This window comes from Actinia tenebrosa, unplaced genomic scaffold, assembly GCF_029948245.1.
Source record: "Actinia tenebrosa isolate PJP-AT-01 unplaced genomic scaffold, QUT_ActTen_1.0 PGA_scaffold6__47_contigs__length_16458017, whole genome shotgun sequence".
NCBI lineage: Eukaryota > Metazoa > Cnidaria > Anthozoa > Actiniaria > Actiniidae > Actinia > Actinia tenebrosa.
Genome location: NW_028292583.1, coordinates 13,218,482 through 13,245,702, shown reverse-complemented (window position 1 = coordinate 13,245,702; position 27,221 = coordinate 13,218,482). Strand labels below are relative to the sequence as shown.

The window sequence follows — 27,221 nt, the reverse complement described above, 5'->3', positions numbered from 1 at the left end:
GCTTCAACTTAAAAGTATTCCGGAATTTTTATTGGGCTGCGAAATTCAATACATAACTAGTTCCAGATTTTCTTCATTGAGCGGATAACGGCTGTAGAAAAGCGGTTTTCGCAATTCAATGTACAAGGTACATGCCAACACTGAAATTCAAATAGCTTCCAGTCATTGACTTCCAGTAATTCAACGAATCATAACGCGTAGTTAAGGGTAAGGTTTGGGTACACATGTTGTAAAACAATACGTAACGTATACAATGACCAAGGGGTTATATTTTTGCTCCACATTTTATTTCAATGACTGAATATTAACAAATAAAAACTAAGTAAAAACATATCTTTATTGTTAATAAAAGGTCAATTCCTCTGGCAAAAAGAGCGAAATAATATTTATACCATGGTAATAATTTTATTAATAATTGATTATCTTCTTGATAAATTCTTGTCCTTGTTTCGCATTAATTTTATTTGAAACTTCGATCACTTAAGTCCATACCAGTCGTACTTTTTCCTTATTACACAAGTCAATTTGATTGATATGCGACTGTTTTATCTGGCAAAACATTATGGTTTATCTTACAACTCTCTTTTTTATCATGGTAAGCTACTAATGCTGATAAAGAATTTTCTAATTTCATTAGGTACAAAGGAGGACTGGAAACGAGCTCATATTGGTAGGCGCGACGGGCATTAGTCACGTGTCTTTTTCCCGCCAAAATTGCAAATAAGCACTTTTTCAAGAAATAACATTCAAGTTACGAGGATTTTAATGGCAGTCAAAAATCAAGATTCCAAAATTTCTGGTTATTAAGTGTTTCACAGTTATTGAATGAGTGCAAGAAAAGCCATTATCCGCTAGCATACAGCAACACAAAAATCAGTGCTTTTGCCCAAGAATCCCCAAGAATTCCATGCGAGATGAGCTAGTTACCAGTCTTTCTATGAGCTCCTAGTGGTAATGTTTGTTAAAATGCGTCTACGAATGTTATATTATTCTTATACGTTCCAATATTCACATATTTTTTACTTCAATCCAGTCAAAAATCACTAAAAAAACATGAAGCGATTCGCTGTTTTTTTTGTTTCTGTCTTAGTTGGACTGAAGTAAAAGTTTCACTCGATTTATACTCATAACATGAAAAATGAATCCTATATTAAAAACACTACACTAAAACTGCTTGTGAACTGTCTTGCTAATCGTGTTAAACCATCTTGAGGAATCTTCGCTTCCATAGAAACCATCACCATAGTAACCAATCCAAGACATCAGATCGAGGCTTTAAGGAAGCGCCGTGCCTCGACGCCACGTCCTTTCTTCTGAGTGATCGAAGTAGATTAAAAAACAAATGTAAAGAAAAGAATATTTTTTAAAAAAATCCGTGTACTGTGTGTCTAAAGCGGATTAAGCCAGAGGGGAACTTTCCATAGTTTATTACGGTAGCAGCTGCGGCAGCGGAACGTCTTCTATGCCAAATGTACATCTTTGGACTGAAGATGAAACGTCTTTCCCTTCCTTCGAGAAAGTCCTCGTTTCGATTTTAAAAACTAAAACCCAAAGAGCATTTATTCTTTGCTTTTTAAGTTAAAATAAGCCATCATCGTGATCATCTTGGCCGCACGAGCACATTACGACCAGCGTCGGTAGGACCCGAGTTAAGCCCGAACCTCAACGAAGCATTATCGATTTCCTTTGCGACGTCGTAACTCAAATTCCGAGCAGAACTATTTCTTGTAAACTGACATCGAAAAGAAAAATTCTACAGCAACCAACCCTGACACTGTGTGCAGTCGAATTCATATTGGTTGTACGATATCCACTCGATTCAATATTGATTGGTAACGGTTCATTTACGAACTATTATTGATTAATTAATCCACCTCTATACGTTCATGCTTTGGAGTTTCTCGATCCATTGAAGGCAGGATTCTTTGTCTTCTGCCAGTAGATTATACAGACGCTTTGTGGTTCGAAGCTGAAAAATAGTACAGGAATTCATTAGTAAGGCCCTTTGCAGCTCAGTAATCACGTGCTGATTAATTCACTGAGAGCAAATGAATGAACATCTTGATTCCCATGGGCGAAATTTACTGGTGAGCAAACACACTTTCTACAACCTGTTTTGAGAGGTCGTAATAAGACTGTGATTCGTAACACACCGGTTGAACATATTTTCATCCAGTTCTTTACAAGTAGTTAAAAAGAATCACCAAATTAAAATAACAAAAATTTTGCTCTCCAGTACAGACACGAGACCGTTAGCCGCAAAGGGCCTATTTATAGGTACGAGTGATGTTTTGAAAGTCAAAATTGGATGAGCCTTTAGGTGACTTCAATTTGAGAACTTTCAAAACATCACGAGTATCTATAAATTCCGAATTGTACGAGAAGATTGTGCAATTTGTTGTTCATAATACACTCAAAAAAATTGAGCAAAAATTTGGACTCAACAGAGTACAATTTAGGATTTTATTGTACTCCTCTTGTCCAATGAGAATCGAGTAATTTGTAGAGTGTATTATAAGTAGTTGAATCAAGTATCAGACATAGTATCAGTATTGTAGTCAAAGAGGAGCACTTAATATTTTCCCCCCTTAACTCAAGGACACATCAAGGCATGATGAACAATAGATGTTCGTGCCCAAGCTAGACCACAATGCATCATGTTTATCAAGGTCCTATTAGCTATACTTACATCGAAGAAAGCATTCTTGTCTGCTCCTTTGGGTGCTCCTAGAGGAAGTATAAAATTACTGGTTAGAAAGTTCCACAGAAAGGAATAGAGGAAATATTTTTTGTGCATGAAAGAATTAGTGCATGACACGACACGGAGACAATACGACGTGTTATGTACCTGGTGAATAACTGCCTTGTACAACAGCTGTCATCTCTCCAAGGTCAATATAACCTGCGCAATGTGTTTCTTCTTTCGACTCGTAGTAGCGCAGCTGAAACATAAAATATTGAAAACATTAAGCCACTGAGTTATAAAATACATCTCAATCTTTCATTGTTTGGGGTGCCTGTGGTAAAAGGGTGGGGCCATACCACAGGGAGTACAGTTACTAACCTGGTTTCTTTGTGCATCCAGCACGAACCATCTGGATTTCCACTGCTTGAACAGATGTCCCCTCTTGTGTAAGTAGCCACAATGCATTTGCTTGTTGGGCACTTCGAACTACAATGGAATACAAAGTCACGTGACCTAAACAAGTGGAAATCTCAAGGCTGGTCACATCTAGTAACACAACCGTATGAAGTGTCATCCCGTGACATTAGTTAGATTTTGACGTTACAGTATCTAAGGGTGACGTCATCTTAGCATGTCACCTCAAAAATAAACTGAGAAGTGTTATCGAGCGACATTTGCCACCTTAACCTTGTGTCACGTCATCTTTGAATGTAACGTAGTGTTATCACGCGACATTAGTTAATTAGTCTGACATCATTATGGCAAGTGACAATCAGTTTTATAATGTAAGTTGTCACGTGATTAGTTAAATTGTGACGCTACATTTCTGAGCGTGACATCAACTTGGCACGTGAGATAGTGTAATCACGTGCTTGTTGAATGTCACATGATTAGTTAAATTTTAACGTCACATTACGGTGCGTGACGTTATCTTGGCACGTGACGTAGTGTAATCACGTGATGGTTGAATATCTCACCTCTAGACTGATAGTACTCTTAGCAAGAGAGGTTCCCGGTTGATCTGATAGGTCTCGTTTCTTACACTGCCATGGTACTTGTGATTGACACTTCTCGTGTACGTTGTAACCACATTCTGTACACTTCAGACCTATCAAGATAACGAGTAATGACATCATTAGTTGAAACAAACTAAAATCCCCATACATTTTCCTTCCTCCTTATGCTGGTGACATAGATCATACTTCGTATGAACATAAAAACCGTGCAGTTCCATGATCGTGATGGTACCGTGTTCAAGGATGGCGCGCTGTGATTTTTCCCCAATTGTTTCTAAACAGTGTTGGACGGTTTGGCAAGACTTACCCTTACTAACAAAACCGATAATCAACTGTAAGCAGTAGTCACAATTTGTTGGAGTCAAGAACATATGCTTCTGGAAATTATGAGGCTGAGAAAATCCTTGAGCACTCTTGTCTTCTACCTGGAGTTTACCCTGAAAAATATCAACAAGAAATGTGAACACTTGGTAAGGAAATTGGTGGTTTGTTCACCATACCAACCACAGAGTTAACTGTTGCTAGGTAACGAATAGTTACTATGGTAACGAACCTACGGTCCCAACGCATATCAACATTAAGATTACTATGTAATGTTTTCCCATTTCAGACCACATGTCATTCCCTAGAGTATCACTTTTTTGTTTAACGGTTGTACATGAGAAGACACATGAATATGGATACAACTCAAACAAAGAATCTTATTCTCGAGGGAATGACACGTGTTCTGGAATGGGAAAACATTACGCCCAAGGTACAGAGGGGTATTAGCGGGCCTGTCTTCATGCCACCCAAACAGACTAACTGTTGCTAGGTAACTACTGGTTACTATGGTAACCTACATACCCTTAAGATGACTTCCATGGTGTTCCGTTTATGCTGCATCAGAGATTGTTGTTTGACCCACAGTCGATTACCTTGATAAGACTGAAACAAGAGATACAAGACCATGTTAGGTTATTATAAGCCCCAAGATAATAGACCTATATCATAGGGGTATAGTGGAAAACCATACAACGTGTTTTACTCCAGGAAAGAATTTAGCTTCAAGACCTGGCCTTTGACAAAGGAAGCCCACAACGTTTAACACCACAGGGATCGAGAATGTAAGTTTGATATGAAGTGTTGAGGTAATGCATCCCCTCTCACTGGCCCCTCAACACAAATGAATAGAAATTGTTAGGTCTCTCTCTTCATGCCAGGGTGTATCTTCAACTTCCCTGGTTTTCCTTCCAATGATAAATTCCAATGTGAACTATGAGATACCCCTGCCCTGTTTCAGACTTGGATAAAAAATTCAAGAAACTTTCAGTAAAGTTTCTTTGTAACCTTTTTGTAGTCAATTTTTTTAAAAGTTTCTTTACAATTTCAATAGAAGAACCACACTGTACGTGAAAAGTCACTGCTAAATTCCTTTTTCATCACCCAAACTTGGATTACCCTCATTTTCAAGTGCCTGGGGATAAAGTGTACGAAAAATACGTTAATACTTACAGCCTTTGTGGGAGGTGGATATTCTAAGCCTTTCCACGTCTGTTCCCAGCCACCCGGTACACAATCCGCTTCTTCCTCCAACCTACTGACTTCCTGTAACAACCACGTGCACTCGTCACGCGGGAATTGCGTGACATCTCCATAGCAACCTGTCATGCAGCGCCTGACGTCGTGTTTGTGCTGTGGAGATTGTTGGTCTTCAACTGTTGATTCTACTTCATTAACAAGTTCAGCGTCGTATAATGGACCGGTTGAAAGGTTCTCTGTCACGTAGTACTTCCATACCTTGAGATTAGAGATCTTACAGAATGGACGTAGAACCTAACAAAGTAAAATATTCATAAATTGTAAATTGTGAGTTATCCATGCCCTGACTTAGATCAACCCAGAGGTTGTTTCAGGGTTTGATCTGTGAGTTAGGCATGCCCTGACTCAGATCAGCCCAGAGGTTGTTTCAGGGTTCTATCTGTGAGTTAGCCATGTCCTGACTTAGATCAGCCCAGAGGTTGTTTCAGGGTTCTATCTGTGAGTTAGCCATGCCCTGACTTAGATCAGCCCAGAGGTTGTTTCAGGGTTCTATCTGTGAGTTAGCCATGCCCTGATCTATTCAATTATTAGTAATTTTGTTGTTGTTGGAATTGTTCATCCAAGAGTGACATATACAATGGAACTCTTGTCGGGAACACTCTACGTCTGCTATTCCTCCTGATATTACACTCTTGTCAAAAGATGCAACAAAAATGCCTTTGAAAGGAGGGTCAAACATGGGATGTTGATGATGCATGATGATGATACATGATGATGATGATACATGATGATGATACGTGATGATTATGATGATGCATGATGATGATAAATGATGATGATGATACATGATGATACATGATGATGATACATGATGATGATACATGATGATGATACATGATGATACATGATGATGATACATGATGACGATACATGATGATGATACATGATGATGATACATGATGATACGTGATGATTATGATGATATATGATGACGATACATGATGACGATACATGATGATGATACATGATGATGATACGTGATGATTATGATGATATATGATGACGATACATGATGATGATACATGATGATGATACATGATGATACGTGATGATTATGATGATATATGATGACGATACATGATGATGATACATGATGATGATACATGATGATGATGATACATGATGATAATACATGATGATGATACATGATGATGATACATGATGATAATACATGATGACGATACATGATGATGATACATGATGATAATACATGATGATGATACATGATGATGATACATGATGATAATACATGATGACGATACATGATGATGATACATGATGATAATACATGATGACGATACATGATGATGATACGTGATGATTATGATGATATATGTTGACGATACATGATGATGATACATGATGATAATACATGATGATGATACATGATGATGATACATGATGATAATACATGATGAAGATACATGATGATGATACATGATGATAATACATGATGATAATACATGATGATGATACATGATGATGATACATGATGATACATGATGATAATACATGATGATAATACATGATGATGATGATACATGATGATGATACATGATGATACATGATGATAATACATGATGATGATACATGATGATGATGATACATGATGATGATACATGATGATACATGATGATAATACATGATGATGATACATGATGATAATACATGATGATGATACATGATGATGATACATGATGATGATACATGATGATAAATGATGATGATACATGATGATGATACATGATGATGATACATGATGATGATACATGATGATGATAAATGATGATACATGATGATAATACATGATGATGATACATGACGATGATGATACATGATGATGATACATGATGATACATGATGATAATACATGATGATGATACATGATGATGATACATGATGATGATACATGATGATACATGATGATAATACATGATGATGATACATGATGATGATACATGATGATAATACATGATGATGATACATGATGATGATACATGATGATGATGATACATGATGATGATACATGATGATGATGATACATGATGATGATACATGATGATGATGATACATGGTGATGATACATGATGATATTTGTTGATGATGAATGATAGAGATGATATGATACATGATGATGGTGGTGATACATGATGATGGAGCCTAGCTCTGTTGTGATAAGCTAAAGATTAATAGGTTTTAGATTAAGTATGTTCCATTAACTATGGTTCAACCTACTTTTTGATGTCCCAAAGCATACAGAAAGTTGTGAAAAGCAGGCGACTTCTGGTTCTGTTCGTCAATATAATCCCACAATGATTTACCAGTTTTCTTGCCATCGTCTTCAGTCATCCATCCAGCTTCATACCGCTCGTGTTCTGAGTCCAGTAGGAAAGTTCTAAAGCGCATTGACACGTGATGGTACGCAATGGTACAGAGAAAATTCTCGTTGAATTCAAACGACAGTGGAAACTGTCGCATAATCTACAGAGGAGAGATAAATGATAGATTATGCATCAGGATTTTTCTTCCCATAAACAAGATCTTTAGCAAACTTTTCTGAACAAGACAAGTAATCATTTAGTTGTCTACTACTTGACCATTTTTTTCTTTTCTAATTCTGTAGAATTTTTTTATTGTCAAATGTTTCATGTTTGCCATAAGCAGGATGCTTAAACTCTTTAATATAAACAGAAGTTACGGCAAACATCTGGATAAATTATGAATCAGAATCAAATGTCTCATTACTCTTTTTAAAACTGTCTAATTTATACAAATTTTCATAACTATTTTATTTTTTTCTTGAACTGGGTTGGTCACGTAATCATAAAAATGAGTGTAATGGCGTTGCGTGACATCACGCAATATGTTCCGTGACCTTGACTCCATTTATTCGCTTCTTACCTGATGTACAGCATCAAGAAACTGCAAGAATATTGGGGTGAATGAATTCTGTCTCTGTGCAGATGCCACCTGGTTACCTCGATGTAGGAAGCGATGCCCAAAGCCAAGCCATTCCTTCTCGATTAGTAGAATAAATCCTTTGATGGTTCGATAGTATGGATCGAGACATAGTTCTGCTAAGGACACAACCTGAGCGGATAACGCGAGAGAAACAGGTTACATACTACTACAACTACCAGAATCCTTTGCGCACTTTATGCCTTAATCTCAAGAGGCAATGAAAACTTGACGAAAATTTGGCAAGCATTACTACCAGAAATTATTTCTGGTAGTACTGTTAAAGTGGTGCCATCATAATGGCCTATTCTTCAGGTAATACCAGTGGCGAGCTTGCATAACGAAGGAACTTGGTGACGAGAACCTCATTTTCATCAAGGTAATTGATGAAAAATGGTGAATTGTGGTTTAGCTTGAGTACATATGACACTACATAGGCCACTTGCAACACTCAATGCAGCTCAATTTAGTAGATGACATTACAGCATTTTAATCTCATGCGAACTAATTAAGCGAAAAACGGAAAGTGGTAGCCAGGCTAGACCAGAAATAAATGAATATGTTGGAGCCATCTCACGAGTGGAACACAGTAACCAATGGTCGACTTTCAGAGACTCTCCGCATCACCTATTCCTCCTGATATTACACTTTTGTTAAAAGATACAACAAAAATGCCTTTGAAAGGAGGGTAAAACATGGAATGATGATGATGATGATATGATAATGATGATGATACATGATGATACATGATGATGATGCATGATGATGATACATGACAATGACATGATGATTGTTGGACAGTGAAATACCTGTGCTGTAACGTCCCAGCCATCTTCGAAGCACACCATGACAGATGAGCCTTGAATGTCAATAAGATCTACCAGAGCGTTCGATACATTGAGGACTGCGCTGAGCTAAAACAGAAGAATAAAGACAGACAAGGTTAGTAAAGAAAGATTACATTACCGCCATTATCATTAATAGCAGCACCAGCAAAACCAGCATTGTAAACCATTATCATCAGCATTCTAATTATCATACAATATTACCATCATTGTTATCATAATAATGTCCATTCATCAGTCATCGCCATCATCATAGATCATCATCATATTCATCAATAACAACAGCAACAATCATCATCATCATCGACATTATCATTCATCATCATCAATATCTTCATGCAAAATCAATATAATCATCATCATAATCATCTTCAATACTGACATAAACTTCATCATCATCGACATTATTATTCATCATCATCGCTATCATAATGTAACGTCACTTTAGTCATCATCATCATCATCATCATCTTCAATATACTAACAGAAAGATAAATCATCATCATCATCATCATGTAACACCAATATAATCCTCCTTATCATCAGCATCATCAGCATCATTAATTATTGTCATCATCATAACCGTGCAGACATTATTCTCTGAATAATACACATTACTACCTGATGTAGCCATTCAGATTCGTTAATCTGTTTATAAAAACTCTCAGTAGTATCTTGACTCGGGCAGCATGCTCTCTGGAACTTCTTGAAACATGCACGTACGGCGCGCACATCTGGTAGCTGAAAGTACATTGAAATAACAAAAGTTGTCAAAACTGGTTTTGTTTATGCTTTACAAGCCTGCTCTGACCAAGGGACTATAAGGTATGAAAAATATACATTGGGAACGTAATAACTGGGAAACCATAACCAGAAGTCTAAACAACTTTGGGGTTTCACACCTTCTGTCTTCCCTGTGGATGAACTAAGTTTATTAATGCAATGTTCTGAATGAAATTTCCAATGAACAGAACCTCAAAGAGAAATTATTCATGCTTCCAGTTGACATTGCAGATGGATTTTGGAAAACTTAAAGCCCCTTTTAGTTAAAATTGTAGCTCTCATCGTGAAAAAAAAACAAAAAAACAAAAAAGAAAAAGGAAAAAGAGAAAAAGGAAAAAGGAAAAAGGAAAAAAAAAAAAAAAAGAAAGCAAACTCAACTGAACTACATACATACCTCAACGGGGACAAATTCCACTTTAGAATAAGCTTCCTGCTTTACATTCTGAGAGGATAGAAACAGAATTACTCCATAAAATGCAAACAATCCTGTCTTACGAGAGCTAACACAATACTGAATTGATGACATGCATTGCATTACCAAGTGCCCCATCATGGGGCATTACATTCACCCCCCTAGAGGGCCTTTCGTGGTGTAGCAAGCTTTGTTGTATTGTGGTAAGGGTTTTTTTTTTGGAGGGTATTGTTAAAATCCAAATTCTTTATCCTTGGCTATTGCTTTATTGTGCCTTGCAACACCAAGAAAGAGCGCACTGCATTAAGAAGCTGTTCTTACCCGTAGGTGTTGTTTGTCTCCAAGAACATATAAAGCAGCTGGCTCCCATCCTTTTCTCTTTAGTGTATGGTCAACTAACTGACCAGCATCGACCTCTTCTGTCAGTTTACTGGAGATGAGTGGATTAAGAATCACCCCATGATGGAGTGAGTTTGCTCTTGCTACAGCCTTGTTCTTGGACAGGGGAGTTGCAGTAACTATGAGGAGAAACCTTATCAATACCCTGGAAGCTCTGGGCTGATCTAAGTCAGGGCACGGATAACTCACAGATTGAACCCTGAAACAACCTCTGGGCTGATCTAAGTCAGGGCATGGCTAACTCACAGATGGAACCCTGAAACAACCTCTGGGCTGATCTAAGTCAGAAACATCATTCTACCCCATTTCCCCATGAACTCCATACTCACCAACAGCTCCAAATAGCTTTTCTTGCTCCAGCGATGAGGAAGGTATAGACTGCCCCCCTGAGCTACCAATCCCTGAGCGAATGAGAGATGCCATACTGCTCCTCTCAATTCCTCCAGCACGTAGTAAAGTAGCCTTATTCTTATGGTGCTTCCAGATAGCTACAGGAAAACGTCCCTGCCGATGGTTTTTGGCCACTCTGAGAAGAGTGTCGTCTGAGATTGATTGTGGTATGACAAGAACTGCAGGGTAACTGAAAGTAAAGCACAATTCAGTTTATGAGTATGACCACGTTCTTGCAAGTAGGTGTATATATATATTTTTCTTGTTAGTTTTTTAAAATAATAACTTATATTTATCATAAGTATTGTAAGTATATGTATCATATTTTATTAATTCATTCATGTAAAGCGCTTTTGATCATTTTAATGTTAAAAGGCGCTATAGTAAGTTAATAAATTATTATTACTATTATTATTAAGTGAGCCTTCATAAGGGACCTTGCAGAATGTAGAGGTAGTGCATGTCAAGTGAACCTCACGGAAGAGCCCTGTATGTGGAGTGGTGGTTGTGTAACATTTTTGATTGATTTCCGTAAATCAAAGACCTTATCTGTGCAAGGGCCCTCAGTGTAGGTAGAAGGGTAAGGGTAACGTGGGGGTGGAGGAGTGAGTGCTGCCAAGCAATATATTGATGGTTACAAGAGTAGTCCTCAGTGTAGGTAGGATAAGGGTAACATGGGGGTGGAGGAGTGAGTGTGCTCAAGCAATATATTGAAGGCTATAAGAGGAGTACCAAGGTTCTTACCTTCTGCAAACAGTATAGGTATAGTTCACCATAGTAATTCTCCAGGGTCCACCGCCAGGTCCTTTAGAAACATTTCCAAATCCTAACCGCGAGTAATCCTGGCAACATGGCATTCTATTTAACCGATCAACACCCTGTACAATAGGGTCTACTTTAACAGGGATATCACTAATATCAACTACAGAATCATCATCTGTCATAGATCCACTGGGAGAACCAGGTCCATCCCTAGGGTTGCTCCCTGCACTATACTTTTTCCGTCTTGCTGATATCTTAAGGTTTGGTAAACTACCTCTCTTAGACGAGGATGTTAGGTCATGGAATTTTTTTCTTGTTTTTCGTAATGTTCCTTGGCGTTCCATTTGCTTTTTGATTACAAATGTTGGCGTTCTACCGAGTCCTTTGCCAACGAAAGCAAACGAGCTGAATACAGTTTGCGGAGCTTGTACGGTGTGGAGCCGCTTACGGAAAATCTCTACCATCTCTGTGCCTACTTCTTCGTCATAAGCAAGCTTCATTAACTGAAATAGTTAAACGGAAAGAAATTAAATGTTGTTAAAAGAATAATTGGATTGACAATGCCAATGGTATGGGAAGATAAGAAAGTTACTTGTGACAAATAGAATCGTTCTGAATTTATTACGAATCATTAACTGACTTCAAACACAAAGAAATAATTTTTCGTAAAAAGGGATGATTATCTTTTGTGGGAAATGTCAGACAGCAGCTGAATACCGTCATATAACCACTGCCTACCTGGAACGTGCTAGACCGCAGTTGAATACAGTCATGTAGCCACTGTCCCAGATGTTCCATAAAAGTGACGCCAATTTTCTTCTCCCGTATCGTAGAGCCAACAGGAAAACTTCTGGTCACTATCATCTCCGAGGCTGAAAAGTATAATAATTTGTTAAAAATGTAAATTTGTGCAAGACCCAACAATAGCACCGGCGTATCCAAATAGGTAACGTTAGGACTGTTTAAAGCTCAAAATAGACAGAAAAATTGATGCTACATGAGCAAAAAACAACATAACATTGTTCCTTATCCATAGAGGTGTTTCCTATTCATCAGATAATGTAACAAATAACTGTAGAGCTTAATCAGGACTGCCCACAGACCTTACAAATTGTGTAGTTGGAGGTGGGGTGATGCCACGCCCTGATTCCTTCCCCTTCCCCTTCCCCTTTTTTCATAAACCACTAAACCACAATTTTAACTATTTTACCAAACTGATCAACTGGAGTTCCCCTGAAGATGACTCAGTGAATGGTAAGAAACACTGCCCCTCCCATCAGAATAAATTTGACCACGCCCTGACCCCCTCCGCTCCCCTTGGCTAGAGAGCAATAAATCCTAAATAACTTACCAAACTGATCAATAGGCGTCCCCTTGAAGATGGCTCAGTGAATGGTAAGAAATACTACCCCTTCCATCAGAATAAATTTGACCACGGTCTGACCCCCTCCCCCACCTGGCTAGAGAGCAGTACATCCTAAATAACTTACCAAACTGATCAATAGGTGTCCCCTTGAAGATGACTCGATAGTTAGTAAGAAACACAGCTCCTTCAGCAGGAATCAAACATGGTCCCCCAGCTTCCCCTCCCCTTCCTAATTCTCGGCCATCAGCCAATAAGTAGCATCTCAAACCATCACATAACATATCTTCTCCTGTCAACAAAGCTGGCCGCATGATCTTGATCTGGTGGCAAACAACGGATGGACAGTCAAGAGCTGTCAATTTCCAGTGTTGGGTGGGGGATGGTTGTGGTTGGTTGGATGGATTGATTGATGGATGGATGGTTGGACACATAAACGTTCAGCACCCCTGACCAATAAAATCAACGAAAAACCTGTCAATCAAATTGACAGGACTAAACAGGGAAGGAAAGAAAGAAAGGGAAACTCTTCTGCTCATTGCTACGCTCTTATCAAGACAAAACTGTCAACCAGTTAATCGGCCATATACTACTGTCAGTCAAATTAATTGTAGTAGTATGTACAGGTACATTGGAACAATTTATTTGATGACCTCTTTAGCTTAGATGTAATGTTCTCTCGTTCCACATCATGTGTCATTCTCTAGAGTATTTTTTCTTTGTTTAACAGTAGTTCATGAGAAGACACGCAAATATGGATACAACTCAAAAAAAGAATCTCATTCTCAAGGGGATAACACATGGTCTGAAATGGAAAGACATTATGCCCAAGGTAAAGTAGTCTACTGCCCATAAACCTGTCACATTTTTTGTCCCAATCAGCACATAGCAATGAAAACAATATTATGGTAACGCAAAAGAAAGGAAGACTATATGAGAATTAAAAGGCCATACTTTTTTTAAAGATTTTACTGCGATTCCCAGTCACACGCGACCAACTAGACCTTCATCACAAGCGAAAAGTTGAATTTGGGTGGACGTCCATCAAAAGGGTTTCTACCGTTTCTATTGGTTTCTACACCAGGACTGATGTGAATACTCACGCGAACATGTGCAAAATCGTTGTCTTTATCTCATGCTTCTTGTTGCGTGAATTTCTCACTCTGGATATATTTTCTCAAAAATGTCTAAGGATTCTGACTCCGAATCTTAACGCTTGATTGCAAAGCTATCGCTATGGCTATGATTTGAGTTTCTTCAAGATAGGATAAGTCAATACTGATAGTTTGCAGTTAAACGTTTGAAATTCGGAGTCGGAATCCTTAGACATGTTTAAGAAACCTTTTTGATTATGTCCACCAAAACTCAAATTTTCGTTTGTGATTTTGGTCTCACTTGGTCGCGTGTGACTGGGAATCGCAGTAAAGCTCAGGAAAGTCTAAGAATTTTGAGGTAATTTTTTTCATTTATTTTCTACACACTAAGAATGTTAGGTGTTTATAACAGTGTTAGTAGAACGGCGTTATCAAACACTTTTATTGGTCAGTTGTGTTAGGTAAGTTCTTACGCAATCAGTATCAGATGGATTGTTAGTAACAATGTTATGGCAACCTGTTGCCATGGTAATCAGAGCAGAGGAATCACAAAAGATTAAATACAGAAATAACTCAATTACTGTTGTTCTATGAACACTCGAGTTTGTCAACCAATCAGATTACGAAAACAATAGAATTCGAGTTAAACTTAGGCCAAACAAAAAATAAGTGTGTTTCCTGTTGCGCGACCGACCCTAATTTTCTTGCCGATTTTTGCCAACTCTAATATTTTTTTCATTCTCAAATGCACCACAGGGTTCCCAGTAAGCTCATTTCCACTGTTGTATCAGTAAAAAAAATCTGACCTATTGACCCCAATTATTTTTCTCATGCAACAGGAAATACACTTATTTTTTTGTTTGCCCTTATCTGTTTATTCATCTCCTTGAATAGCTTTCATAGACTCTCAATAATTGTAATTGAATTCTATTGTTTTTGATTCGTAATTTGATTGGTTCACAAACGTGAGAGTTAACACTTAGAGTAGAACGACAGTAACTCATGCAAAATCAGAAATTCAAGACACACCTTTCTTTGGGGTGCTAAACGCCTGTACTGTGCCCACACTGGCTCTAGTGATTCGATATGCATGGCTACGACACCTAGGAAAGAAAGAATATGTTTCCAAATCAAACAGCTTGAGAGATGCAAAGAGAAAACAGAAAATGAGAGACTGCGAGAGAGAGAGAGAGAGAGAGAGAGAGAGAGAGAGAGAGAATATTCATGTATTCCAGTGGAATTTTGAAGTGTTGGTATTGCTGAAGTTGTGCAAAATTTACTATAACATCAATAATGGTATTTGTGAATATTTTAAGGCAGAAATGAGGCTAACCATGTTAAACCTGTTAAACCCTGAGAAAATGTAACCTGTTAAACCTGTTAAACCCTGAGAAAATGTAACCTGTTAAACCTGTTAAACCCTGAGAAAATGTAACCTGTTAAACTCTGAGAAAATGTAACCTGTTAAACCCTGAGAAAATGTTACCTGTTAAACCCATTAAACCCTAAGAAAAGTCTGTACTCAAGGAACACAGTGGTATTTTAAGGTCAAAAAGTCTATTGATTGAAGTAATACCTGGAATCATTGCATAAAGTGACTTCATGTGTTCTGTCCTGATCCCAGCTTCTGTCCCAACCCGATCAACGAATCGTAACACAAATTTTGTTACAGTGTCTGCGATGGTTTCCTCTTCGTCATCAAGATAGCTATCCCAGCCACTATCTGTCACACTATTGGCTGAATCCCCTGCGACTTCTGTAATATTAGAGGCAATGGAATGTGAGTGACAGCTGCTAATCAATATTAATATCTGCCATTACCTAAAAGGCATATCCATGATCTAAAAATATATGAGGAACAAGAGTTCATTGACATGAAATTTGAAGTTCCATACACATAACAATATAATTACAATCAAAACAAAACAGTGAGCGAGAGCTGTCAATCAAACAGATCTATGACCATTACCTCCATTAGTGACGGCACCATCAGCAGTATACACACCACTGACTGACCCCTCACGACCAGCTATAGACCCTATAAGAATGTAAAAAATAGCAAATATCAACAATTTTATGAAACTGCCCCTGGGCTGAACTAAGTCAGGGCATGGCTAACTCACAGATCAAACAATGACAAAACCTCTGGGCTGATCTAAGTCGGGACATGGCTAACTCACAGATCAAACAATGAAACAACCTCTGGGCTGATCTAAGTCGGGAGGTAGCTACATGTAACTCACAGATCGAACCCTGAAACAACTTCTAATAGATCTTATTGGCTGCGGCGTAATGTTTTCCCATTTTAGACAAAGTGGCATTCTCTTGAGAATATGATTTTCAAGATAAGAGTTGTATCCATATTTATTTGTCTTTTTATCTGCAATTGGAAAACATTGCACAACTACAAATAAAGTATTTCTTTACCTGTGGCACCTGCAGCGTGTGGGGCCTGATTACGCGTTCTTGATGGCATTAATTCACATGCATTCAGTGGTATTCTCATATATACCATACGGTTAGCATAGTGTATGGCCTGACTATATACAATACTCTCTTCGCTAGACATTAAATTGGTCCTCTCTTTCTGGGCCATATTTGGCCAGCGCTTGAGCTAAGGAAGAAGAAACAATGGGGTAAGTTGATAATTATCAAATGCACTTCAGTGGTTAACACCAACAAAACAACATCATCATCATCAATCCTTGACATCATCAATAGCACCAACATTATCATCAGTGTTATCATTATCACCGCCATCACCATCATCATCTCCATTATGAACATTGTCATCCTACATGTACCTGTTCTGCAGCAATGTCCAGAGCACTGGGCTGCGGTTTATTTGGTGGTGATCTATTCACAGGTTTCAGGGCAACTTTAGAATCTTCCGTTGAATCCCCGGAATCTCTCCCTGATGAATCCTTGGTGGATAAACTTCTGTGTTTCATTGAGGGAGTAAGACTGCTTCTTGAAGATCTGTTCTCTGGTTTTTCTAGAGTGTCTTCTTCGTTAGCTTTGGGAGGTTCGTCTATGATATATAACTGTTTGATTTGTGTCTGTACGTCCATGTAGAACGCTTCTTCCCAGAACTGTTGCTTCTCCCAGATAGCATGGTCTTGGACACCGGTGTAAGCAAACTGAATGCACCCAGTTGCAAGTTTCTATAAGCACAATAAAATTGTTAAGAAATTATTGATCATTTCTGTAGACCATTTTAATTAATTCCACAATGCCTTGTTTTCGGTATTTGACGTTAAATTTATTCTTTTCAATTTCATTTTTAAAATATACAGATGTATCTAGACATATAAATGACAAACAAATAAATTTGGCATCAAACGGGTAAAAGGTATATAACACTTTCCTAGTTCATAATTAAATTTATCACACAATTAATTAGTTTAGAAAATTAAGGAGATGTCGATGATCTTTTGAAATGCTTGAGGCTTTGATCATACTAGTAGTGAAATCATAACATAATGGAATGAAAATGAAGAAATGAAATGAAAAAAAATAAGTGGTCGGTATTTTCTAATGATGATGATTGGTGATGACAATGATGATGATGATAGTAGTGGTAATGACGATGAAGATGGTCATGATCCTTACCCGGCAGAAAGTAGTGGTGAGAGGGAGTAATGCAGCGGCAACTGCGGTGTTATCCATACTAGCGTCCGACTGAAAAAAAAGAAAGCAAAAATAAATGAGAATGAGAAAGAATTTTTAAAAAAATCTTTGCTAACCAAAAAATGAAAAATGAAAAAATGAAGAAACAAAAAACAAGCAAGCAAGCAAAAAACAAACAAACAAACAAGCAAGCAAACAAAATATTTACCTGTAGAGCACTGTTCATCAGTCGAACTACCAAGTCAAACTGGTCATGCTCAAGTACAGATCTATTCTGCTTGGCTCGTAGTGATAGTTCATGACACAGAGCTAGTTGTGCACCTTTGGATTTCAGAGATCGAAGCACTGATGGTAGAGCCTGTGAAGAAAACAGAAGTTGACAATCATGGTAGTTAAAAGCCAGAGAATTTTGCTCAGTTATTGGAGCTTTATCTGGAGCACAGAGCATTATCTCCAATCCTTTTTAACAAGAACCCAGGATATATAACACGCATCTCTTACCATTCTAGCCTCTGATATCTTGTTATCAAAGATATATGTCACACAGTCCTTCAGCACTTCCAGTTTCCTACTATGAATATAATGCTGCTGTCGGCTGTATGAACCAGTACTGCACGGCACGATTTTTGGTTCACTGTTGATGACTTGAAAATGTTCCACATGGGATGCTTCTTCTTTGATGAACTGGTTGATTATGTCTTGATCAAGATGAGGAAAGAGGCTCTTCTTACTGACCTCAGTATCAATACCATCAAGAGTATTCTGGATTTGGTTTTCTGAATTATCACATGCTGGTTCCTGTAATGCCAGAATGAAATCATCATTAGTGTTCCAGTTTCATGTTCTCTGATGCATTCCAATTCGATCTGTGAGTAAGCTATGCCCTGACAGAGATCAGCCCAGAGGTTGTTTCAGGGTTTGATCTGTGAGTAAGCTATGCAGTGACGTAGATCAGCCCTGAAGGTTGTTTCAGGGGTTGATCTGTGAGTTAGCCATGCCCTGACTTAGATCAGCCCAGAGGTTGTTTCAGGGTTCCATCTGAGTTAGCTATGCCCTGACTTAGATCAGCCCAAATGTTTTTTCACGGTTCAATCTGTAAGTTACCCATGTCCTGACTTGGATCAGCCCAGAGGTTGTTTCAGGGTTCAATCTGTGTGTTAGCTATGCCCTGACTTAGATCAGCCTAAAGATTGTTTCAGGGGTTAATCTGTAATTTAGCTGTGCCCTGACTTCAGGGTATTGTTAAATTTGAAGGATGAAGGACTATGCCATGAGTACAAGAGACTCTTACATTTTCAAACAGTTTTCTGGCGATGTGTTGTATGTTGGCCAGGATGTCAGCGTCGACATCATTCTCACTCTGAATGATTTCTTCTATCTCAGCACAAAGCTAGAAAAAAAAGAATTAATAGTGAAAACACTACCACTACATTGCATATTTACAATATACAACACTCAACTAACATGTTGATTTTTATTCCGACAAAGGACTAGCGTCCGAAACGTCAGTAAGTTTTTTCATCTTTTCACGGTGTATAATTTACCTTTTCATCATTACTGTTTCATTAGAAACACCTACGCAGCTCACACTAGTTTTTAGCTAGTTATATCTTTATGTTGATTTTTATGGAAGTTTGAAAAACAGGAGAAACCAGAGAAAAAAACCAGGACCACAGCTGAGTGAGAGACAAGAGGTAGACCACTACACCACAAAGTAATTTCATACTGTAGTGTCTAATAATCAATAATATTTATTAATAATGTTACCTCATCAAACAGATCACAAGAGCGGTAAGGTGGTCCTCTGTTGACCACAAGCGTCGAGAAGGCAATGCTATCTAGGACCTGAAATAACAGCAGTCCACTGCATTTAGAACCAGTAATAATGATTATAACATACCAATAATAAAAGATCTGATGTCTGCTGCAACAGCATGAAATCTTACCCTTGTAAGAAATTCGTCTCCAATCATGACTCTTTGCTCCAGGAATCTTACCTGTAAAAGTAAAAATAAAATAATATGGTTAAGACATAAAGTCCTCCACTGTGAAAATTCATATTATTAATGCTACCAAAATGATCCACAAGAACAGGTTTGCTCATTAATACGGCAATACTATTGTGTCCTCCTTACCTTATTAAAGGTAATAACTGGCTTGGGATGGATTCTTATCAGTGTTAAACAAGACCTGTAACCAGTTAATGTTCTGGCAAGTAAACGAATGAAGATAGCTCTGATCTCCTTGTCCTACAAGACACAATTGAGATTGTTTTACTTATGAATAATGTTGGTGATGATGGTTATGGTGCTGATGATGATTGAAGATACATGATTTAGGTGATGATGATACATGAAGATGGTACATGATGATGATACATGATGATGATGATACATGATGATGATACATGATGATGATGATACATGATGGTACATGAAGACGATACATGATGATGATACATGATGATGATACATGATGATGATACATGATGATGGTACATGATGATGATACATGATGATGATGATACATGATGATGATACATGAAGATGGTACATGAAGATGGTACATGATGGAGATAATTGATGATGATAATGATACATGAAAATGAATATGACGAAAATAATGACAGTTGTAATGAATAATGTTGGTGACGACAATAGTGATAATGGCAATGAAGACAGATGCATGATGCTGACAATGAAAATGACTTTTGAGGACTTTTGATTACGATAACAGCGATGGAGATGATAAAGGCATGAAACATGATGATGATGATGATTGTTGATGATGATGAAGATGAAGATGGAGATGATGATGAAGACATTCAAGATGCATGATGGTGATGATATAAAACCTAATCATTTACCTGTAACAGTAAAGGTGACGGCGATACAGGAGTTTGAAAGACGTAATCAGCATTAACCAGCTGAGGATTCATAACCTACAACATTCATTAATATTACACGAACAGTTACATAAACAGTTATCAATCACATACAACGCAGGAAGTTCAACAATCGCATTGGAAATGCCAGGCAATCACTGGACAAAGGGTAACCATACAATTTATACTGTGGTTCCGACCACGACAATAACAAACCAGTCAATGTTGCAGCAGTTTTCCCAGTGGAATAGGCCATTTGTAGTACATAATCACATGACTGTTACTGGATGGCAAAAAAACCCTTCCTTTATTTAAATAACTTTCGCTGTATTACTAATGTCGCATCCAAAACCTTTTTGAAAATACTTATTTTTTTAATAAGATACTTTCGATTTCAAGAAGCATTTTAAAGATAGTTTGCCATCCAGTAGAGTCTTCTCTAAGGAACCTTTGCCTGAATTGATTCGTTATCAAAGTGATATATCAGCATGTGACTGTTTGTTGCAAATAGCCTATTAAAATCTTGTCCCACAAACAAATAATGAATAAGTACTACAAGGATTATGAGGCTATACTGTTTTATTTTCACAGTGCAGTAAACAATAATCATTGAAATCTGAAGCGAGATATTCTAGCTAATTTGTTGAGCTTTGGGACATAGCAACGGTAACTAAAGGGGAATCAGAACCATGAATTCATGACTTACTAGGTTTAATTCTCTTCTTGTTCTGCCGAGGAATGGTTCAGGTAATGTCGCCAGATGTACACTATCAGGTATATGTACATGACCACCATCAATGTCAACCAGTATCACATCAGACTGAAAAGTAATATTTTTAAAATATTATTATTTCATAATTTATTCAAGATCCACAGGGAAAAAAACTGGATTCACAAATTGGGAATTGTAACAAAATTCCCAACAAACTAACATTGGGAATCAGTGCCACGTTCCCAATTTTGTTCTCTCTGGGAATTGTATGGGAATTTGTTGGGAATTCAAGGAAATTCCCATCAAATTCCCAATTTGGGAATCCGTTTTTTTTCATGTGATCTTTATGGTAGCATTAAGGTGGCTCAAAATTCCAGTAAGCTTTAAGAATTTCACAGGGATTAGAAGGAACAGACATTTCAAATTCAGCAAGAATGTCATAAAGGAATAAAAATCTGTTTCTCACCAGGTCAGGAATATTGTCCTTGTAGTGCTCGTGTACTCCCATGATGAATGGAGTCGGTGCATTTAGAAAGTCAAGCAGATCCGATGGAAGAATTGGAATATATACATAGCTGAATCAATAAACAAGCAAAGTTAAATTAAGAAATATTTCATTATTATATACAACATATGTTTTTATGCTGCATTTATATTCAAAGATTATCAGTGCCCTGAAACGACCTCTGGGCTGATCTAAGTCAGGGCATGGCTAGCTCACAGATCAAATCCTGAAACAACCTCAGGGCTGATCTAAGTCAGGGCATGGCTAACTCATAGATCAAATCCTGAAACAACCTCAGGGCTGATCTAAGTCAGGGCATGGCTAACTCACAGATCAACCCTTAAACAACCTCTGGGCTGATCTAAGTCAGGGCATGGCTAACTCACAGATTGAACCCTGAAACAGCCTCTGGGCTGATCTAAGTCAGGGCATGGCTAACTAACAGATCAACCCCTACACAACCTCTGAGCTGATTTTGATATTCTGAAAACTCTGTCATTTTAATGGCTTATTTTAAAATTGGTTTTTTACTGCCACCAGTCAAGAACATAAAAGGTACAGACTGATCACTTTTGATTGACAGCAGCAAAAAATCAAATTTCAGCCTGTAGCTCGCAACTACTGAGTTTGCAGCAACTTGGCTTCCTTAATAACTGAAACATGGGAACATTTTCTTATTGAGTTACTGTACCTTACCTGAATTTTAGTGGATACATTAGTGCTAGCATGGCTCTTGTTGCATTGGTAAGCAAAACATAACTGCTAGACATGAAAAGAATTTTGTTCTCTGTGACGGCGGCACAGAACAATGACATCATGTTATGAATCCCTGAAAAATGAATAATGGGATAAGAAAATTTACTAGTAAAAACTACTACCGCTATTTTCAGAGTTGGCCGCTGGCCGTTTTTGATTGGATCGAATAAAGTTTGAAGTTGACTGTTACACGCCTCCAAACATTGTTTTGAGACTCATGAAGTTATGAATTGTCACTGCCTAAAAGCATTCCATTTTGCACACGAACTTCTGAATAAATCAAAGTGGAATATTTGTGCGACTACTTTGTGAAATGCGAAATTTATCCGCTATCTTTGTTATGGAACCTGGAAAATATCCAGTTGTGATATTTCCTCCACAATTAACAATTTCGTCAATGATTTTCTCAAATCATTTTTTAGAGCTTTTCCATGCTTGTAAGTTCTCCCGTTCTTGCTTAAAATCATGATAACAAGGCAAGTTCGCACGTCAAGAAAAACAAGTTCACACGCCAAGTCTAACAAGTTCATGTGGCGAAAGAACAAACTTACAAGTCACCTATGAAAACAATGTTTAGGGGTGCCTGATTTAATGACTTCGAACTTGTCTCGATCAGGTAAAATTCGGCCAGCGGCCAGCTTGACTGGAAATAGCAGTATCTGTGAATAATATCTTTTAAAATTTATCTATTTATTTTTATCTGTGAATAAGATATTCCTGACAAATAAACTCTTCTCAAAATTATCTAGAATCTGAGGCTATAGCGATACTTCATGTCATGTTAGCTTTTGTTACTTATAAGCTAACCAGAGATTGATTGGCTGGTGACACAAAGCAACTTGTGAAGAGCGTTTGTGAATCAAAATGGTTGGTACATTAACATCATTATGGTTAGGTTAGTAAACATAAAGTTTCTCTATAACATGGAAGTACAACAGAAATGCCACAATTCCATCAGAAGATTAAGTCTAACTTAAACAGTTGAAATATATACTAACCTATCTGCTGAAACAGAACAGCGACACTTTTTTCAGTGACTGGGATTGTCTCTGAAACAGGCGGGCACAGAGTCTGCCGGTCACCAGCACCAATTGAAAATGTCAACTTAGGCCCTCCTGGTGGAGGTACTTTGACAAATCCTAGGATAGATCCAATAAGTTTTTCTAGCAATGTATTGTTGCCCGATAGAAAGGAAAGATAGACTGTTGTGAGGCAATTCTGAAAAACAAACCAAATATCTTCTATTAATCATTGGAGATTGAAATAAAGAGTTCTTTTTTTCTTGTAAAATGATCCCATCTTTCTGAAGTGTCAAATGAAAAATAAGATGACTATCAAAATTTGGCCTTGTGTGTCTTTATCGCATCAAGCATTTTCATATTATCATAATATGATATTACAAAAAAAAAAAATGTCCTTTTTTCACTAGGGTAGCACTTAATAGCCAGTAGCTAACAAACCTGTGGCCCTCATTCCGTGATCGAATTGGAGTTTAGGAGTTGTTGCGGGGGGAGGAAAACTGAAGAACCCGGAAAACCTTCGAAGCACAGGAGAGAACCAACAAACAACTCTACTCATATGCAACATCGAGCAAGGCGGGACTCGAACTTGGGTTGCATTGATGAGAGGCAAGCACTCACACCACTACGCCACCCATGCTTCCCAATCCGTGTGGTAGACAATGTACCATTCATTTCCCCAGTGAATATGCAACAAGATGATTATTTATACCTTGAGAATATGACCTATAGCTCAGCTGGTAGAGCATCGGTAGTACAATTCCGAAGGTTTAGGGTTTGATTCCCAGTGAGGTCGGAAATTAATTTTTCCGAATTTATTTCCAAGGGTCTTTCGCCCGGAATAACCTCGTTCCCAAGCACTATAATTTATCTATATTTCTATATCTTGTATCTCAAAAGTGCTACGTGGTCCACATACTGTATTCTCATCTTTGCATCATAATTACCGCGACCTAACATCTATTTCACCCCGGCCTGCTCTCAGTCTGACCTCTAGCTCAGCTCGTGGGTTCGATTCCCAGCGAGGTTGGAAATTAATTTTTCTGAATTTATTTCCAAGGGTCTTTCGCCCGGAATAACCTCGTTCCCAAGCACTATAACTTATCTATATTTGTATATCTTGTATTTATTACCTTGAGAACTTCGAAGTATGTCACCCTCGACACCAAGCACAAACATTTTGGAACATAAGCATCTAGAGATAAATCTTCATTATTGAATGATATCCCAGGATTGCTGTCTGGTATTGTTCTTACAGAAGAGGTATCCGACATGCTTTCATTCTTAGAGCTTTTGGTATATTTTTGGTTTGGAGTATATGGTTCGTAGAAGGTAAAACAGGCACAATAACTGTGTAATCCATCCATGTCTGTGAGGACGGAAACAAAGAAGGTGTGTGGCTTGATGAAATAGGATGTTTTCCATCCACTTGGCTGACAGAACTAAATGAAAAACGGGGAAAAGGAAATATGAGCAAAAGCATTCAACAAAAAGCCTATTATAACTACAATGTAAATCAACAACTCGGCAGCAAAGAATGTTTGGAGCCTTGACTGACAGAACTTAATGAAAAATTGAGAGAAGTGAAAAAATGAAAGAAAAATAATTAAAAACATTCAAAAACAATTAGATTCTGATTCAATTGCTTTCTTTCAATCATTCATCATTGGCTATCATATATTCTTGTAAGGTTAAATGCAATGACTCTAGTATGTTTGTGCAAGCAAAAAACAATACATCTGTAATCCATACAAATACTAAAGATCTAAAGTAAGACAATAAAAGACAAATATATAAAGATATGTATTTAATGACTGACTTCTAAATTTGATGTGTTTATTGAGGTATGTAAATAAATGGTTTTATTATTGGTAATTGATAAATTTATGTAAATGATTAGTGAAAAATATTCCTGATCAACAGCTACATATTAAACGTCTCTAGACTTTCTAGGAGTTTATCAGTTTCCGACATCATTCGACTTCTCAAACGTACTTTAACTAGTCAAAAGTTGGATTTTGATAGTTTTTTAGTGTAACGATGAGATTTAAATGAGTGTGAATAGCAAAAGTCAAAGAGAATTGCAACTACGATTTAACGCCCAGGGCTTCCAAGATCACCTTGCAAATCATTCGACCTCCAGTACTTTCGATATATTAAAGATATACCCTTAAAATAATCCAAAAAAAACATATAATATCGAAACACTCAAAAGCCATGTTAATAAAGAATAGATAGTCAACCAAGGATGAATAAATATAAAGAGAATTCCGTTCAAAACACGAGGATCAAAAGCAATAAAATTAAAGGCATTAGAAGGACAGACATAATACCTAAGCACGACTTTTGATCTGGGAATTTTATAAAACAACAGCTTAGAATAAAGCCGAGTCGAAAGGCTTCTTACCAGTTCAATCCCTTCTGGAAAAGGTACATCTTTTCGGTCTTGAGCTGGGAATCTTTGCAGCACTTTTCCTTTTATCTCGTCACCTACAACACCAAACACCAGCATTCATCAGTCAGAACATCACGTTCAACTCAAGTGCAGCAATATTTCCAACTCAATAAACAATAATTATTCAACGGTTATGGCTGTAGTATAGTTCTCACCTAAACTTGAGTCCTTGTCGATGCCAACAACGGCAAAGTAGTCGGCAAGACGAGACATTTCTCGACCGACTTTTCATGTAGGAAGCATTACACCCTCAGTCTCCGACGCCATGTTGGATGCTCTCTTGCGCATGCTCACCGCACGTACTCGAGCCCATCCCTCGATACTCGAAACTCACGGGAAATCACGGGTTGTTCTCGAAGGAATTTGAAGCGATGGAGAAAAATGCCTTTAGGATTAAAATATATGAAAAGTTATATACGAAACTCCTTTCAAACCTGAAGAATAATCCCATTATTAATATACTTTTTGTGCATTTTTCTTTTTTTTAAATTTTTTATTGCTAAGGGCTCGTGGGAAGTGAAATAATGCAAGTAAGAATGAGAAAAATTCACATAGAAGGGAAATAGAAGGTACTCTAGCTCTTGAAGAGATTCCTATTTTATAGGTATCAAGATCAAACCTGTTTTTAATGGAAGTAATGGAACTAAGTGAAGAAATCCTGGAAACATGTCCATTGGGTCTCCTGTGTTCTCACCACAGGAGTCCCATGAACATTACTTGACCCAATCCGACAGTGGCCCAATAACAATGAAAATGATCAGAGCTTGATCATTCAAACATCACGCGATGCATTACAAGCTTGAGCATAATGTTTTTCTATTTCAGACCATGTCATTCCATTTATTATTATTTCTTTCTTTCAACCAGCAACTGACTTGCAAAGATTTCATGATTTGAAAGAGGATGAAACAAAGTTTTACCTTGTATAAAGGTGATGATTTGAAGGGTTCCCATCCCCTTCTCAAAAGAAT

General features: G+C 37.6%; 1 protein-coding gene across 1 annotated transcript; it reads right to left on the bottom strand.

The window, feature by feature from the left end:
* Positions 1 to 265: 265 nt before the first annotated feature.
* LOC116295997 (myotubularin-related protein 13) lies at positions 266 to 26,535 on the bottom strand. Its single transcript, XM_031703960.2, has 38 exons — positions 26,406 to 26,535; positions 26,203 to 26,285; positions 24,929 to 25,237; positions 23,775 to 23,994; positions 22,717 to 22,849; positions 21,982 to 22,090; positions 21,510 to 21,623; positions 20,786 to 20,860; positions 20,055 to 20,168; positions 19,866 to 19,916; positions 19,687 to 19,764; positions 19,211 to 19,309; positions 18,421 to 18,717; positions 18,128 to 18,277; positions 17,902 to 17,970; positions 17,094 to 17,453; positions 16,717 to 16,903; positions 16,259 to 16,327; positions 15,866 to 16,045; positions 15,319 to 15,392; positions 13,323 to 13,518; positions 12,571 to 12,704; positions 11,815 to 12,335; positions 11,010 to 11,260; positions 10,603 to 10,799; positions 10,264 to 10,311; positions 9,708 to 9,827; positions 9,051 to 9,155; positions 8,185 to 8,373; positions 7,519 to 7,764; positions 5,197 to 5,517; positions 4,549 to 4,629; positions 4,010 to 4,139; positions 3,664 to 3,794; positions 3,065 to 3,172; positions 2,849 to 2,942; positions 2,690 to 2,727; positions 266 to 1,969 (listed from the first exon to the last, which is right to left on the bottom strand). Exons 1-38 carry the CDS (start codon positions 26,461 to 26,463, stop codon positions 1,877 to 1,879), a joined length of 5,832 nt encoding a protein of 1,943 aa, XP_031559820.2. The 5' UTR covers positions 26,464 to 26,535; the 3' UTR covers positions 266 to 1,876.
* Positions 26,536 to 27,221: the final 686 nt, after the last annotated feature.